The sequence below is a fragment of the Crocodylus siamensis genome, chromosome 4 (assembly GCF_052110815.1).
Source record: "Crocodylus siamensis isolate JL-2025a chromosome 4, ASM5211081v1, whole genome shotgun sequence".
NCBI lineage: Eukaryota > Metazoa > Chordata > Crocodylia > Crocodylidae > Crocodylus > Crocodylus siamensis.
In genome coordinates this window covers 64,652,024-64,670,541 of record NC_143398.1, presented here as the reverse complement: position 1 = coordinate 64,670,541, position 18,518 = coordinate 64,652,024, and the positions used below count along the sequence as shown (strand labels likewise).

General features: G+C 45.1%; 1 protein-coding gene and 1 long non-coding RNA gene across 3 annotated transcripts in view; one reads left to right on the top strand and one right to left on the bottom strand.

Annotated features, from left to right (window-relative positions):
• Window positions 1-15,222, bottom strand: part of LOC149865794 (uncharacterized) — an 81,432-nt gene extending 66,210 nt beyond the window's left edge. Inside the window, exon 1 of the long non-coding RNA XR_016441778.1 lies at window positions 13,498-15,222. This is a non-coding gene — a long non-coding RNA (uncharacterized LOC149865794). The remainder of the gene's footprint in view (window positions 1-13,497) is intronic.
• The window catches only part of WIF1 (Wnt inhibitory factor 1), an 86,511-nt gene that overhangs the window by 38,038 nt on the left and 29,955 nt on the right, over window positions 1-18,518 (top strand). For both annotated transcript variants that reach the window (XM_090042451.1, XM_090042450.1), the window contains exon 3: window positions 9,878-9,986. In XM_090042451.1, the coding sequence (XP_089898577.1) occupies window positions 9,878-9,986 (109 nt within the window). The remainder of the gene's footprint in view (window positions 1-9,877; window positions 9,987-18,518) is intronic.

Here is an 18,518-nt window from a genome sequence, read left to right as displayed (position 1 = left end):
CCGGCCCTGCAGCCACATAGCCTCAGCACCAGCCTGGGTGGATGGCAGGGCCACACCAGCTGGCTCTGGCCACGCTCTCCACCTTGTGAGCAGTGAGCAGGTGGGGAACGCAGCTTGGGTCCCCGTGTCTGTGTCCAAGAAAGGAGATAAGGGAGTTTAATTCCGTCCCTGCCCCAGCCCCAGCCCCCCTTCACCTGAGGCATTGCCTGGGCCAGTATCTGGCCTCGGGAACAAAGCTGGCAGGGGTTGCTTCCCCTTCCCCCTCCAGGCATACCCCAGCTGGGGTCCCTGTGGGCCAGGGTGGGGAGGGTAAACCCCTCCTCAGTCAGGGTTAGTCCCTGCCTGGCCATGCCCCCAGGTCAGTTTCACTCCAGCTTTGTGGTTGCTGAGGAAGGGAAGGTGGGGCTTGCATTTCTGGAATCAAAAGTGAATATCTATTCACTTACAAATCAGTTCAGTCTATGCAGATTAGACTAACATGCAAAGATTGAATCAATTCAGGCTTGGGCTTTTTGAATGTCCGTTGCTAGCCCATGCATGCTGTTTCCCAATCTCCATGGAAGCTGCTGCCCCACCCTTCACCCAATCCCCAACTTTCACTGCCACCCAGTTCCCTCACCCAACCCATGCTGCTGTCCATCCCCCACCTGATTCCTGATCCTCACTGCTGCTCAATCCCCACACTCACTGCTGCCCCATCCCCTGCCCGAGTTCCAGCTGCCGCTGCCACCTGATCTCAGACCCTAGCTGCTGGCCCCTGACCTGCACTTGCTTCCTTGTTGCTTACTCCAGGCAACAGTGGCAGCCATGGCAGCTTCAGCTCTGGAGCCAGAGTACTTAAATCCAAGACAAGGCTTGTTTTTCCTCATCTTTTGCTAGGGGGAAGAAACCTTGTCTTGGATTTGAGTAAATACAGTAGTTTATTACAACAATGCCTGTACTGCAGTAAAGACATGTGCTGCTGATACATGAGTTTCAGGGAAGTTACATCAATAAACTTGGTCCATGTGGTACAATTAGAGCTTCCTCTCTGTCAAAATCTGTCCAGTTTGATTCATTTGGGAACACACTGGACCTAAGACTGCAAATTCCCATATGCTATCTCATTTCCCGATGCTATATGTACTAGGTCTGTCCAGCTGGTGGCCCAGAGCGTGCGCCCAGAGGCTGGGGGTCACAGCTGCACCAGTGGTGGTGGGAGCCAGCAGTGGTGAGCGGAGGTCCCACAGATGCTGCCAGCACTGTTGGCACTGGGGGTGGCGAGTGCAGACCATGGGTTGGTGACCACCCACAGGTGCCACTGGCAGCGTTGGTGCTGGCCAGAGGCGATCATGGACCACTTGCAGATGCCACTGGCACTGCCGGCAGAACAGCCGGCTGCCAGAGTGGTGACTGCCCGCAGATGCAGCTGATAGTGTGGGCAGCACCTTTTTGCAGGGGGTGCACCACATGCACCCCCTGTGTGTCACTCCTGGCCCACAGGCTGCATGCAGCCCATGAAAGGGTAAGATGCAGCCCCTAGGCTCCTACCAACTGCCACTCCATCCATCATTCTGGCGCCAACAGCAACTGGAGTCTTCAAGTTTCCCCTCTCCCCTCCAGGTTCTCCTTCCTACCCCTAACCAGGAGGTGGGACGGTGCAGCAGTGTGAAGAGTTAAGGGTGAGCTCGGTGCAGCAGTGGGGGGCACCCAGGCATGGTGCAGTGATGTACCATGTGGGGAGAGGCATCTGTGTGGTGCAGTGGGGGGCATCCATGTGATGTGCAATCCAGGGACCTGTGGCTTCTGCATTCTGTAAGAGATCAATAGGGATCTGTAAGGCATTCTGTAATTTCTTTGCTTTTCCTTTTACTTCTGAAATACTTGTAGAATTCTGTTTTATTGCCTTTTATGTCCCTTGCCAGCTACATCTCAAAGCGTGCTTTGGCCTTCTGCTTTTTATACAATTTTTTTTTTTTAATTTCAGCTCACTACTTGCACTTCCCTCTTTTCCAGGATAGCTTGGTCCTGTGTCCTTAATACATTCTCCTTAAAGTACAGCCAACTCTCCTGGACTCCTTTTCTCCTTAGACTTGCCTCCCAGGGTTCCTGTCCTCCTGTTCCCTACATTTGCGAAAGTCTGATTTTCTGAAGTCCAGTGTCTTTATTCTGCTGCTCTCCTTCCTTCTTCCCCTCAGGATCTGTGCAGTTGCCGATACTAACATATCCTTGGCTGAACCAGGGTCAGGAGCAAACATTTGTTCAGTGTCCTCCATATTAAACTTTACAGCTGTGATAGTCAACATAGGTTTATTTGCAAGCAGTTCATTCCAGTCAGAGCAGAACCAAAGCCCCAGCCTGGACTTGGAAACAGTGGAGGCAACTATATAAAAACTCCACACAAATAGCCTTTGCAGCAAATATACAAATTGTAGGCAGTTGTCAGACACACAAGTCACAAGTCACTTCCTTAGTCCTTCTCTACATTAGAAAATTCTATTGGCAGAGCCATACGAACTAGAAGCGTGAAAGGAAAACACCCTGCAGCCAGCAGCCCCAGTCAGCACAGCTCTTGTGCAGACACAGCTCTACCAACAGGAGGCAGCTTCTGTCTGCAGAGATTGTTGTTCCGTGGAACTGGTTTAACTCTGACAGGAGAAACACGCCTTTTGCCAGCAGAACTACATCTACACTAATGCAAGAGTTGGCAACATTTCCTGGCAGAATGGCCCAGCTAAGGTCTGAGTTGGGCTGGTCCTCTCCTTGCCACCACTTCTTGCTGCCACCCAGCTCTGGTGTGGCACATGAAAGATCTTGGGCCACATGTCAGTGTCATGGTATGGCAAAGGTCAGGTCCCCACTGTTGAATGCTGATAAGCATATACTGCCAAATGTCACCAAACCCCCAGTTCTAGGACCCAAATCTAATGGATCTATAGGCTGGATCTAGCCCTCAGGCCATAGATTGCCACCCCTGCACTAGAACAAGGATGGCCAACCTGCAGCACATGTGCTGCAAGTGCCAATGGGCACCCTCTGTGTAGCATGTGTTAGATCAATGAGGGGACAGGCAGCACAGCAGCAGATAGGACAGAAAGCAGAGCAGCACATCAGGCAGGGAGTGTGAAGCAGGGAGCAGAACAGCAGATTGGGCCTGAATACAGGGCAAGGAGCAGAAAGCAGAACATCAGATCAGGCAGAGGAAGGGGAATCAGTGAGGATGTGGGGCTAATTTTTGGCACCTGTTCTTGGGCTGCACTCCACTGGCTGTAGACGTAGCCCTTAGTTTGTGCAGCCTTTTTAACTAAGATTTAACAAACATGATTTGCAACATAGTATGTGCAACATTACTTAGCACATAGTATAAACACACTTTCAGGTTTGTGAGGCCTTCCCTAGGTGCTAACTGGTATTTCAGGTCTTGTTAGCTAATTCAGTGAAAACGCCCCCCAAACCCCTAAATTTTCTTAGACTAGAGAAACTAATAGAGTTTATGGTCTCTGCATAATTATGAGAGAACACCTTCGACACTGGTAAGAACTTTTTTTTCTCAGTAAGTTTGATGGCTATGTTGGTTTTTCCCCAGCTTTGCCCAACTAATTTGTAATGTGATTGGAACAGACTCATACCCCAATGCATTAATGACTATTATGCCTCTTTTTTAAAAAGGAGTCATCTAGTACTTCTACCTTGAGAGGAACTAAAGTGATGCATGTAGCAGTAATTCCCTGTAATTCCCCTTTTCCTCAAAAGATTTTGTCTTTGCCTCATCTAGAAAATAATGCCAGCTTCATCCCCAGCTGTTAGCAAACAGAATGCTATACCACCACCAAGATGGAAACATGGGAGTGGAGCTATTGCTTTATTTCCTAGTTGTTGTTTACTTCATTGTAAGAACATATCGTTTTAATAACCCACCCCATCATGACCTGGTTTAGATATATAAACATCAAAGCTATCCAATGAGAAACAGACAGTGCAGTATTAACTTAGTCGCTATAGCACTGTACAGATCTGTGGGGAGCTGAACCATTATTTTTCTGAACAAAAGATTTAAAAGCAAAAATGTTCAGAATATAAAACTTCAATGGTTTTGTTTTCATATTTTGGCATAGCAGATTGTATTGTAAAACCTTTCTTTAATTAAAATCAGACTTGGAGTACTTTACTGATACCCCCTCCACACAAACTATTCATTTCATCAACCTATAATAATTGTCCTTTTTCTTTTTAACTACTTACATCTAGAGGTGCACTGATGCATCAGTCCAATATCAGATTGGCACCAACAGAAAGAAAATTGACTATATTGGAAATCAGCCTTTTTTGCCTGATGCGTCTGATAATGTGGCCCATAAACATCCTATGCATGCACACAGCCACAGCATGCATGGGACCAGGAGCGCAGCACAACAGCTTGGAGAGCTGCATCCAGCTGATAAGTCTGTTGTAGTGGAAGGGGAGGGAGGGGCAGATCAAGGCCCCTGCAGTGAGGGAGGGAGTAAGCTGGGGCAGGGGCAGGCGCTGAGCAGCTGGGGTGAGGAGGGGCATGGGATGAAATCACAACTCATCCAGGGCCTACGGGGAAGGGATGGCAGCTCCCACTGCCGCGCATACCCCAGGACGACACGGGGGCATGTGCCCCCAGATCTGTGTGGGTCAGGGTGGCTGCCGTTGCAGGCTGGGCCAGGCTGAGCTCAGGGCAGGTGGCAGTAGTGCTGGGAGGGACTACAGGGGGGCTGCAGCCACCTCAAAATTTTCCATAGCCCCCCCAATTCCCCTCCCAGCACTGCAGCTACGTGCCCCAAGTGCAGCCCAGCCCCCACTGGGAAGAGCCTGGCACAGCCCCTGGCCCCAGCCTGAAGTGGCAGCCCACCCCACCCCGCCCTGCGCAGATTTGGGAACACACGCTCCCCCATGCCCTCCTGGGGTATGTGTAGTGGCCAGAGCTGCACCCCCTCCTGACGCCCCATGGATGAGCCATGACTCTGTCCTGCACCCTGCCCCATCTGGGCAGCACTTGCCCCTGCCCCACTCCCTCCCTTACCACAGGGGCCTCAATCAGCCCCCCACCCCTCCTTCTATCCCCCCCTTCCACCACAACAGACTTACCATCTGGACACAGCTCTCAAAGCTGCTGGGCTGCATATTGGAAATCATATCAGCCAATATGCCTCCTTAAAAATTGGCTATAGGTATCAGCCAAAAAATCTCTATCAGTGCACCCCTACTTATATCTTCATGCCTAGACTGCTCTTCTATTCAGCCCTCCTCTAAAATTGTCCTTTGCAATGAGTATACTCCAGATCCTCAAAAATCCTTTGTGCTAACTGGATTATTCATGTCCTTCCCACAAAATAACTGGGCGTGCTTCTCCCAAGGCTGAAACCCCTAAGCAAGACTTTCTCAGTAACTGCTCCTCCTAGCTGCTGGTAGATGCTGTGCTGCTGCCACCACAACTAAGAGCAAGGAGACAGTCACTCCCATGCTGTCAGTGCTCCTGAGATCTGAGCATCAAGGAGAAAGGGGAGGTAGCAGAGAGGAGCATGGACATCTGTTGGGAGACACAGACAGCAAAGTCCCACCGCTCACGCAGGTTTCTAACCTGTGTACAGGACCTCCACCTGACGCAGGAGGTACATGGTCCCACTAGGGGGAATGCCTTACTGGATCTGGTATTGGCAATGGGGGATGACATAGTAGGGGACCTACAGATCGGTAGCCATCTGGGGGACAGTGATCACCTAAAAATACAATTCAACATAAGGCGTCGAGTGGGTAAGGTAACTAGTAGGGTGAACATGCTGGACTTTAGGAAAGCTGATTTCAGTGAACTCAGGCGATTAGTGAAGGACGCGCTACAGAGTAGTAGTTTTGAAATGATGGGAGCCCAAGAAGGGTGGCTGTGCCTTAAGGAAACTATCCTTCGAGCACAAAGCGAGACGATCCCCATGAGAGGTAAAAGAGGGAAAGGGGCCAGGAGGCTTCCCTGGCTGACCAGAGAAATCCAGGGCAGACTAAGGGCCAAAAGGGGAGCACATAAAAAGTGGAAACAGGGAGAGATCACCAAAGAGGAATATACCTCTTCTGCTCGTGCTTGTAGGGAGGCAGTTAGACAGGCCAAAGCTACCATGGAGCTGAGGATGGCAACCCAAGTAAAAGACAATAAGAAATTGTTTTTTAGATATATAGGGAGTAAAAGGAAGGCCCAGGGAGGAATAGGACCCCTGCTAAATGGGCAGAAACAATTGGTGACGGACAGAGGAGACAAGGCTCAACTCCTCAACGAGTTCTTCGCCTCAGTGTTCCTAAGCGAGAGGCATGACAAGTCTCTCACTGGGAGTGTAGGGAGGCAGCAGCAAGGCACCAGACTTCCATGCGTGGACCCTGAGGTGGTGCAGGGTCACTTGGAAGAACTGGATGCCTTTAAGTCGGCAGGCCCGGATGAGCTCCATCCGAGGGTACTGAAGGCACTGGCCGACATCATTGCAGAGCCACTGGCGGGAATATTTGAACGCTCGTGGCGCACGGGTCAAGTCCCGGAGGACTGGAAAAGGGCCAATGTGGTTCCCATTTTCAAGAAGGGGAGGAAGGAGGACCCGGGCAACTATAGGCCAGTTAGTCTCACCTCCATCCTTGGCAAAGTCTTTGAAAAAATTATCAAGGCTCACATTTGTGAGAGCCCGGCAGGGCAAGTTATGCTGAGGGGAAACCAGCATGGGTTTGTGGCAGGCAGATCGTGCCTGACCAATCTAGTCTCTTTTTATGACCGGGTTACAAAACGCCTCAACACAGGAGGAGGGGTGGATGTCGTATACTTGGACTTCAGGAAGGCCTTTGATACGGTATTCCACCCCATACTGGTGAACAAGTTAAGGGGCTGTGACTTGGATGACTGCACAGTCCGGTGGGTGGAGGATTGGCTGGAGGGTCGCACCCAGAGAGTCGTGGTGGATGGGTCGGTTTCGACCTGGAGGGGTGTGGGCAGTGGGGTCCCACAGGGCTCGGTCCTTGGACCGATACTCTTTAATGTCTTCATCAGCGACTTGGATGAGGGAGTGAAATGTACTCTGTCCAAGTTTGCAGATGACACTAAGCTATGGGGCGAAGTGGACACGCCGGAGGGCAGGGAGCAGCTGCAAGCAGACCTGGACAGGTTAGACTAGTGGGCAGAAAACAACAGAATGCAGTTCAACAAGGAGAAATGCAAAGTGCTGCATCTAGGGAGGAAAAATGTCCAGCACACCTACAGCCTAGGAAATGACCTGCTGGGTGGCACGGAAGTGGAAAGGGATCTTGGAGTCCTACTGGACTCCAAGATGAACATGAGTCGGCAGTGTGACGAAACCATCAGAAAAGCAAATGGCACTTTATCATGCATCAGCAAATGCATGACAAATAGGTCCAAGGAGGTGATACTTCCCCTCTATCGGGCGCTGGTCAGACCGCAGCTGGAGTACTGCATGCAATTCTGGGCGCCGCCCTTCATGAAGGATGCAGATAATCTGGAGAGGGTCCAGAGAAGGGCCACTCGTATGGTTAAGGGCCTGCAGGCCAAGCCCTACGAGGAGAGACTAGAGAAACTGGACCTTTTCAGCCTCCGCAAGAGAAGGTTGAGAGGCGACCTGGTGGCTGCCTATAAGTTCATCAGGGGGGCACAGAAGGGAATTGGTGAGTATTTATTCACCAAGGCCCCCCCGGGGGTTACAAGAAATAATGGCCACAAGCTAGAAGAGAGTAGATTTAGATTGGATATTAGGAGGAACTTCTTCACAGTTCGAGTGGCCAAGGTCTGGAACGGGCTCCCAAGGGAGGTGGTGCTCTCCCCTTCCCTGGGGGTCTTCAAGCGAAGGCTAGATGTGTATCTAGCTGGGGTAATGTAGGCCCAGCACTCTTTCCTGCTTATGCAGGGGGTCGGACTCGATGATCTATTGAGGTCCCTTCCGACCCTAGCATCTATGAATCTATGAGCGGAACAGGAGGAGCGGAGGAGCAGGATGTATGTAGTGGTGTGTTGGGAGAGCAGAGAGGAATAGGAGGAGTCATAGTAGAGAAGATGAGAGGAAAGAGGACAAAGACAGTCTTGGTAGGAGAAGGGGGCAGGAGGATTTATAGCCATTTGGAAGGTACCACTACAGAATCTGTAACAGAAACCAGAGGTCAGCAGTCTCTACATTCCTCTGTGCTCAGCCAATAGGTGAGAAACTCCCTGACAAAGCATATGGCTCCTGTTCCACCTTGCAACTCATCCAAATAGAGGATAACTTGACAATGCTGCCAGTTGTGCTATTAGCTCAACCAGAGATCTGTGCTGTAGATTAAGCCCTGGCCAAAGCAGAAGGCTTGCTATAGTTCCATACAATGGAAGTTCAGGAATTCAAATTTTGTCTGTAGGAATTTGAAAACTATTTCAGAAGAACATTATTCTTACAAAATAAAGCACACAGGACTTAGGAAGCAACAGAATTGAAGCTTCCCAAAGCATTTGTTGTAGTTGTTAGAAGGTATATACTGAAAGAAGCAGGGAATCGAAGAGAAGACAGGATGATTTTGTGGTTAAGGAAGTAAAATACTGCCCATTAGAAATGGATTCTGTCCCTGCTTCTGGCTGACATTCATTGGCCCAGATGATTCTGGGCAGGTTACTGAGATGCAGCTATTCACTAATTGACTAATTCTCATTTTCTGGATTTGCTGGAGTGCTGGGCTTCACTTCACTGACAGCTTCATTTGCAATCAATGGGAGGTGTTATTGAAACGTACAGTGCCCAATGCTTTGAAAATTCAGGCCCTCAAAATTTCTGGACAAAATTTAGTTTTAATCTCTTTATGCCTCAACACCCATCTATAAAATGGGCTTAATGATATCATCCAATCTCATAGGGAGTTGTGTGAAGAACTCAAGTGCTGTTGCGAGAACCCTCACAAGAGAGCTGCTTAGAAGAAAACTTATCATCCTGTATTCAGTTTAGGGTTTGAATGGAGTTCAGTAAGGCCTAGGGTTAAGACATAAAATGAAAAGGATAAAAAGAAATATCTATCCAGGAATGAGACAAAGTTCTTGTAGTAAAACACCATGCAATCTTATAAGTGAAGACTCCTATCCTGTATTATAATGTACACATACAAGGGAACAAAATTAACATGCCTAGGCAAGGCACCCACAGCGTTCCAACCATGGGTGGTAGAAGCTCCATCCTTGGAGGTTTTTAAGGCTCAGCTGGACAAAGCCCTGGCTGGGATGATCTAGTTGGGGATGGTCCTGCTGTAAGGAGGGGTTTGGACTAGATGATCTCCTGAGGTCCCTTCCAGCCTTAATTTTCCAGGATTCTATAATTTATGCCAGCTCCTACTGCTGACACTCACAACACAGTCTCTATGCTGTGGGGTCTGGTCATCAGTGGTGCAGACACTGCTTTATGAGGGATTCCTCAGCCGCATCATTAGGACAGCTTTATGGTGTCTTTGTGTACTGGAGCAGTGCTAAAGAGCTATTGCAAAATTGAGACTCTAACCCATTGAGCTCAGTGGGAATTTTGCTTGAGAATTAGCTTACTGGTTGCATAATCCCTTGCAATGGAAGTTGGTGTGTAAACGTTATTGATACCACAGTATTTGTTCCTTTTATTTTAATGTGTAATACAAAGAAACATAACTTTCCTGGCTGTTTAGGCTTCCCAGTAGCTTACAGCACTGTAATATACCTGATTTCCAAGGACAAATATTCATCTGAAAATTACATTTAACCAAGGAATCAGTTAAAGAAATAATGGGAAAATATGACTAAGGGCATGAAGACTAAAAATTCACTAGTATCCTTCTTTGCTTTACATGCTGAATAGTTGCTGCAGTGAATGCAGTTAAAATAAACATGTATTTTTAATACGCTTTTTCGTAGGCCGAGTACTTTTATGAATTCCTGTCTTTGCGCTCACTGGATAAAGGCATAATGGCTGATCCAACTATAAATATTCCCCTGCTTGGAAAAGTTCCTCATAAGGCATCAGGTTTGTGTTGTTCACATTATAAATATAATGTTCCTCTAAAATTTTTAACTCATGTATTTAAAAGAATAATGTTATATATAGCACTTTGAAATTTCAGTCTCAAAGAAATGCTTGTTATAATGCTGAACATTAAACAACATGAGATTGTTTTATTTTATTCTAGCACTAAAACCTAATGAACAGAAGAGGGCCAGTAGGACTTGGTCCAAACTTAAAGTTAATTTATATGAAGCATTCCCATTGTTCAGACCTCTTAGGGCTTAAACATGTGACACGTTGACATCAGTGTAATTGGCCTTTACACTGGAGTAAATAAGGAACAGTCAGTGTACAAATACCCTATACCTATATAAGTGAATCAACCCTGGAGTAGATTTGACCAGAAAATCTGTAGTAAAAATACACCGATATAAGTTACATCAATGTAAAGGTCATCTCTCTGCTTCTATCTTAGGGTAGACATTTGCTATAGACAAACAATTACATGCTTCCCCACCACCTAGCAGTGACATAATGCATGACTTATTATATGTATGACTTATTATATGTATTTACCTGAATCCAAGATTACTTTGAATTTAAGATGACCCTCCCCCCCAAAAATGTTAGAGTCTATGCATGGAAAATTATAAATTTCTTAAAATTTTCCAGGTAAAGATTCTCATTATTGGAGGGTCATCTTAAATCCATCTCCCACATTGCTGCAGCAGGAAGGCAGCAGCAAGAAGGGGCAAGCAGTGGGGAGGCAAGTGGTGGGGGCAGGCAAGCTGACCTCAGATCCATGCCCCTTTGCAGATTGCCCCATGCGACTTACTCCCCACCCATGCCTGCTCCTCCCACACCTTGTCCACCCCATACCTTCTCCCCTGGTGTCTGCCCCTCTCTCACACACACCTTGTCCCCCCTTCTTCCTGCCCCTGGCCATATGGTCTCCCTCCTGCGCCAGGGAGCAGTAAGAGAATCAGAGCACTTTGAAATTTCAGTCTCAAAGAAATGCTTGTTATAATGCTGAACATTAAACAACATGAGATTGTTTTATTTTATTCTAGCACTAAAACCTAATGAACAGAAGAGGGCCAGTAGGACTGATTCCCCCACTGCTCCCTGGCACGGCACTGGATCCTTCACTTATTCTTGGCTGCCTGCTGAGCCAGGGAGCAAAGACGGACACAGCACAGAGCTGTTCAGGAGCACAGCATGCAGCAGTGGAGGATGGGGAAGACAAGTGGCCAGGGGAAGGTGGGGGGGGGAGAAGGTATGTATGTGAGAGGGGCAGACACCAGGGGAGAAGCTATGGGGGGACAAGGAGCAAAAGGGGAGTGAAGGAATCATCCCAGAGCCAGAGAACAGCCCAGGACCCAGTGTGGCCTGCCGGTATTTGATTCTAAAACAAGGTTTCATTTTCCCCATGATGAATGTGGAGAAAAGCCTCGTCTTGGAACTGAGTAAATGTAGTAATATTTAAATCAACTCTTCCAAGTGCTCCATGCCCTGGGAAGTAATGGAGCTGTAACCACATCTGAGAGTAGGGAAGGGGGAGGATAGGGGCAGAGGCTGTGGGGAGCAGGTAGGGGCAGAAGCTGCAGGGGGGCAGAGAGACTGCAGGGGAAAAAACAAGGGGGCAGAAGGCCACATGCCCCCTGTCGTCTGTGTTCCCTGCCCCTCAGAAGCTTTCCCAAATAAATTCATAAGTTTGCTGTAATGTAGTCTAATTATGGAGCAGGGGGGGGGTTGTCTTGGATTCATGTATATCTGGTACCTAAACAGAGAGAACTTAAGTACAAACGTGATTTCCACATTTCCAAAGTGGGAAGAGCCTTCCAGCACTTGGGCAGTGATTGTGTACAAGCCAGTCCATCATCATATTGTTGGCTTTAGCTCAAATCCATATTACAGTGCTGTGAAAATTATTAATTTAATTCTCATTGACAAAACCCAACCCAACCTAGACCCCTATGCCTAATAAATGAAACCTAAGAGGTTAAATCTTCTTCCCCCCACCATCTCCAACAAGTATTTATAACATAAAGTTAGACTGAGATTTCCTTTTTCATGTCAAATAGAACTCTACCGTATTAATGCCATTGAAATCAATGGGAATACTTGTGAAAGAAGGCAATACTCTGACTACATTTTCAATGCAAAAACCACTTGTGTTTTTAAATGGAGATAGCTAAACTCCAAGACTGCATTCTCAGTACAGAATGCAGGCACAGGCCATTTTCACCTTGACATGCCTAATCAGACTCAGTTAGGATTTCTGACATCATGGATTTCTCTGCAAAAAAATGCTGCGCTTCTTTATTTACAGGAATATAGTTTAAAAGTGACAATTCCTCAAGCATGGTCAGTTATACTAGTGTATTTTGAGTTATACTGGTATTAAACACCTTTATACTGACATATCTATGTGCAGACCAGGGAAAAGAAATCACAGCTCTAACCAACATGGTTATAACTGGTACAAAAGTTTTGTACAAGTCATACTATAATCAAGATCCACATTGATCAGGGCTTTACATCTCTGTTTTAATTATTTTGTAAGGTGCAAATCTACCCTGCCTTCTGCTTCTCTTTACAACCACTAGCAAATAACTCTTATCAATGTAAAATTAGTGTTCACTACTAGCACAAAAAAATTTTCAGGGACCTCTGAATCCTATGAAAAATTAGTAAAATTCCAAACTTTTTCAATATATGAAAAGTATAAAGATAGAAGAAACAAATAGAATGGTACTTTGGGATACCAAACAAAGTGATACTTTGAGATATATTGATTCCTTTCTAGGAGGAAGGGAGAGAGAGAAGAAAGGAAACCAAACAAAATCATTCATTTATACAGTACTTTGAAATTTTTCTGGTATTATACAAGAATCATTTTGAAAATTGTCAGAATTCATGAGGCAATACCAATCTTACCAGTCAACAGGCTTTTTCTTACTTAAAACAACTTTATTATGGCTGGGGTAATAAGCTTGCAAAATTTTCCTTCTCAAACATATCGAGAGAAAAGGACCATATTTGTAATAAGGGATGGTAAAACAGCCTTAATTATAAAATAGAATAATCAAATACTTTATTTTACATACGGATGAAAGTCAGTTAAAAAGAATGCATGGGTTAATTTACTTATTTATTCAAACTGGAATTTCAAAAACTTTTTTAAAGGATTTCATGCCCAAGCTGTTAACATATTCAGTAGTTTCTTAGATTCTTTTCACATTCCAGATTCTGTGTGAGAAGCCCATGTTTTGTTGATTTGGAAACCCAACCACATTAAAATTGATTGTGCCCCTTGTAGACATAGTTTTTAATAAACCTTAATGTCAAGGTATTCACCAAAGTGCTTACTAATAGGCTGTATTCCCTGCTGCCTCAATTAAAACCAGATGGAAGTCTATTCAAGGCCAGTAACTAACAGATAATATAGAGTGAACTGTAGGAGTGATAGTAAACATGGTTCCTTCATCTGACATGATCAAAGAGTATCTATCCCAGTATGTTGCCATACCTTGCAGGAAAAGCCTTGCCTCAGGGGGAGTAGAATTGCATAAGCCAAATGCTGGATATGGTGTGGATGCTCTTCTGCTGGCCACTGCTTCCTGTTCTGCTTCTTGGACACTCTGGATGGTCTCTTCTAGTTTCTTCCTGGCTTAGGAACTGAACAGCTGCTTGTTCAGAAAAGCAGAGTTCTGGGGTGTCCCCAGCAGCACTGAAACTAAGAGGGGTGGAAGGGGGAAGAAAGGATTGGATAAAAGGGGATTAAATCTCAGGAGAGAGAGGGAAAGAAGAGATGACTTCATCACAGTGAGGATGAAGTAAGAAGTGGAGCAAGGTGAAAGAGCAAGAGAAGAGTATGAGAGCTAGTGGATCTCGCATGCATGGAAATGTACATGCTTTTGACAGCTTTTTGCTTTTTCCCCCCCTTTTTATAGCATGAGTTTAGAAGGTTTGAATTGTATTTGAAATCTTCAGTTTACAGTTTAAATAGTACAGTGTTATTGAAATGATGTCATGGTAACAGCAATATGTCTTTTGTATGGCATCTGGAATTTAATATAAATAACCCATGCTTTAATGTAGTATGTATTTGGTGAGCAGCATTGAAAAATGCATGTGAACAGAGTGATGTAGAATAATCAATTACAAGCCAAACACATCTGTTAGCAAAGACAATTATTTCAAGACCAACAAAATAAGCGTAAGTACTGGTATGTTCGTTCACATGAACTCTTAAGGTAATTTTCATTGTTTTCAGCATGTATGATACGTATTTTTTTCTGTTTTGCACCCACCCCCTTACATCAAATTATTTGATGATCTGGTAATATAGAATCCCCTGCAGGACTGTTTCAGTCAAATCCCTTTAAATAACAACCTGGTTTACATGAAAGTGAGGCAAGATAAGCAGAGAGAGAGCTCCAGTTCAGCGTAATTGCTTCTTAAATGGATTTATTTTGCAGACTTTACACATTGCAAGCACAGAGGTGGTTAGGCACGTTAGTCTGAAGTCAGGCAGAAGGCAGATCAGGGTGTTAGAAACTAACAAGTTCAGAGAGGCATGAGCTTTCACAGACAACAGACTACTTCAGATGCTATCTGCATCTGAACTAGTTACTACCTAAGGCTAGAGACAGACATTCAAAAATCCTGAGCCTGAATTGATTCAATCTTTGCAGGTTAGTTTTAACAGGTTAGTCGGTTTAGCCAGGCCCAGGCAGGACGCTCTGATTATTCCCCCCCTTTCTGACCTGCCCAGCAGGGAATGTTTATCACCCTTAACTCAGTGTTTATGAACCCATTAAGAAAAGAAAGCCTCTCTCTAAGATCTTCTTAAACAGCTTTTCAAAAGAAGGACATTAAGCTACCTGTTGGTTAGCTCCAAAAAGCCTGTCTGCCCGTGGTGTCCCACAGCACAGGCTGTAGCCAGCATGTGGTCTGCTAGCTAATGCTGAGGTGTCTGCATAAAGCAGAGGGGAGTGGGGAATAATCCCTGTTTAGCAGGCAGAAACCAGGCAGATCCTCTGTGCCTGCAAATCTTTGCCAAGCTCCAGCCAGGGAGCAGAGGGGAGGGGCCAGCCCTGCTGTGGAGCAGAGAGCTCTACCCAGCCAGGGTGCTGGGAGAGTCTGATTTATCTTAAACCAGCAAGGGGTCTCAGACGGACATTGCATAAACCAGTTTGAGCCAAATCAGATAAGTCTGATGCTACATACAACCACGTTTATCTCAAATCAGTTTCAGCCATTTTCAAACTGGTTTATGTGCACTGAACATCTGTTCTGTTACAGGTTTAAAGCAGTTTCTGATCACTCAAACGAGTTCATGTGTAATCTCTGTCCCTAGCCTGAGCATGAAGTTATATGTTACATTTAGATCATACTAAGAGCACTTAAAATACAAGGTCATTTTTACATGTACTTTGGGACATGGCACCGGGCACTTTAATTAGCCAGCTGCACTAATTAAAAGCACTCCCGCTTCACATGGATCAGTGTCCCCATGCTGAAAAAATGGCGGTGGGGAGCTTTGTACCAAAGCTCACTGAATGTGTTTTATTTCAAAGAACCCCAACACCAATTTTTCAGTTTGTGGATGCACGGGGAGATTGATACATGTGATGCAGAAGGCTGCCAGAGTGCGTCAATTTCTGTGCTCTGATGCTCTGTATTTCTAGCGCATCAGACCAGGCTCTCCACATATCTGTAGGAGTCCCAAGTGTCCACATGTTAAAGCTCATTATTTCATGCTAAGTGCCCTCTGAGCATCTCAAAGTTACACTCCTTTAGCCAAAGGTTAACTTTGGACCATGCTACCTAGCTCATGTTAGGTTAACTTCACTTTTCTCCACAGAGATAAAATAAGTAATTTGCAAGTCTACAGCATCCCAGGATGTACAGCTTCCAGGCCCCAGACCAGGGATACAACCCAAGTATTCTCGCTCTTAGCTACACTCCTGTTCACCAGCCCTAATGGCTAGGGACACAAATTATCCATAAACCAGTATAAGTGATCGAAAACTGGTTAAAATCTGTAACACAACAGAAGTTCAGTGCATATAAACTGCTTTCAAAATGGCTGAAACTGGTTTAAGGTAAACCTGGATGGATGTAGTAGCAGACTGATTTGGGTTAAATCAGTTAATTAAACTTCTGTCGCAGATCCCTTCCATATTCAAGTTAACTCACAGTTCCCCAACATCCCAGAATGCTTTGCATCTCCCCTGCAAACCCTCCCTCACAAGGTGGGCAGGCTAGCCTTGACCTAAACTGTCTACTCCAGCCGAGCAGAGAGGCATGCTCTAGCACATGTGGCATCTGGCCTGAGCCACTGCAGGCATGTGGCTGCATTTCTAGAATCAAAAGTGAAAATGTCTGTCTACTTGCTTATCAGTTCCATCTATGCAGCCTAGACTAACCTGCAAAGATTAAATCAATTCAGCCTGGGGCTTTTTGACATAGCCCTAGTGGCAAGTCAGAGCTGTGCTGGCAAAAAAAGTATTAACCCTTAATCTGCAGCCACTCACAGAATATTCTAACTTTAACACCATTTAACATTCTGCAGATTTGGTATGGTCTAAGTGTAATGTGCATCTGCACCCTTATAAAATGCCACCCTGCCCTAATTTCTACATCCTGTGAAAGGTTGAATCAACATGCAGGTCCCTGACTATCTTTAGGAGGATGTATGGCCCTCCACTGTATGGACAACAGAGATGAGCTTTCATAGTTCAGGAAAGAGCCATGATTACTATCACAAAGAAAGGACTGACTAAACTGAAAATGAGCTTACCCTTTTTGTAGCTCTGTTAACTGAGTTCCCAAACTAACATGGACATGTATGCTGTGTTTCCATATGGTAAGCAACTGTACTTTGTGTGTGCATTGTTTAGTAACTTAGTTAAATCATGCTTTGTGCACAATGTATATGCCATTTAACAGTAATGGGTAATCACTTTTGAAGTACGTACGGTATTTAGCAGTGAGCTGCTAGTATTTTAAATGGATCTGTAAACTGACCTAAAATAACTAATTATAACTGAATATATATATATCTCTGTATAGCCTACAAAATAGTATTCAGCTTCTTGTCTGTCGCTATTTTGCAGTAGAGTGGGGAAAGGGAAATGAGGATGGGGAGTATGGGGGAGGCAAATAACAAGCAAGTACAGTAGGTAAAGATTAGCTGGTGTCCTCAGAAGTAATCCAGCCAAACATAAAATTGGTTTTTAACAGTATGGTTCTTGTTGAAATCAAATGAGACCAAAGTTTCAAAGGAGATAAAGGGAGTTAGGCACACATCTCTTCTTGAATATTAATGAGATTTGGAAACCTAACTCCCTTAAGCCATTTTAATTATCCCACCCCCGCATTCTTCCCCCACTTTCAGAGCACTGGTTTTGTTATATCCACTATCCCACTGTACAGTAAAAGAATTCAGAGAGAAAGATTACAGCAAGAACCTTACAGAGCTCAAGTTGTTCCTCGTATCAAAAATAAGAGTGAGAGGTAACTAGCATTTAAGTATCTTTACAGGGAGAAAACAAAGGATACTAAAGAGTTCTTTCTAAAGAGTTCTTTAATTTCTCAGGGAGAGCTCTGATCTAAAATCCAATAGTAGGAAATGAAGCCAGACACATTCTAATTAGAAATGTCACAAATTTTGAATAGTGAAGATGACTGTCCATGTGAATGTACTGCTAGGGAGAGGGTGGGTTTTCCACTAATATCTTGAAATCAAGAATGGATGCCATTCTGGAAGGAATGTTTTGACAGACAAGTTCTTGGGCTTAACATAACAGAAACTGGGAGAAATTCAATGATCTGTGATAAAAAGAAAGTCAAACTGGAAAGTCAACCTACAGTGCTATTTCATCTGTTCTCTTCCTCTAAGCCAGACTTTTTGGACCAATGGACCACTGTCAACTCTCCTTATTTTTTAGAGGCCACCTTGCCTCCCTTATCATCAAAGCTTCACTAGAAAATGAGGGATGGCACAATTCATAGCCTATTAACCATTGCCTTCCAGATCACAGTTGGGGAAACACTTTTTAAGCTATTCGTTCAGGAAACCATCAAGTGATACTTGTCTTAAAACCATTTTTGTGAGCATTGCATTATTTACTACATTTTTGTACTCTTCAGTGCCTTACATTGTTCACCACAGTTAAATCTTTTTAATCCACAGCAAGACTTTACCCCTTATTGCAGGGGTGAACAAAATGCGGCCTGCAGGCTGGATGCGGTCCTCCAAACCATTCCATCCGGCCCACAGGGCCCCTAAAAATTTAGAAAATTAATATTTATCTACCCCTGGCTGCCTGTCATGTGGCCCTCGATGGCTTGCCAAAACTCAGTAAATGGCCCTGCACCCGAAATAACTGCCTGCCTGCCTTATCGCATGTACTTTTTTAACAGTTTTGTTAAAAGGTCAATGTAAAACCTCCTCAAATGGAGCATTGTATTGGATTTTATAATTCAAATTGCAACTGACTTTTGGCAATCTTGGATCTGTCAGATACAGAAAATGAATTG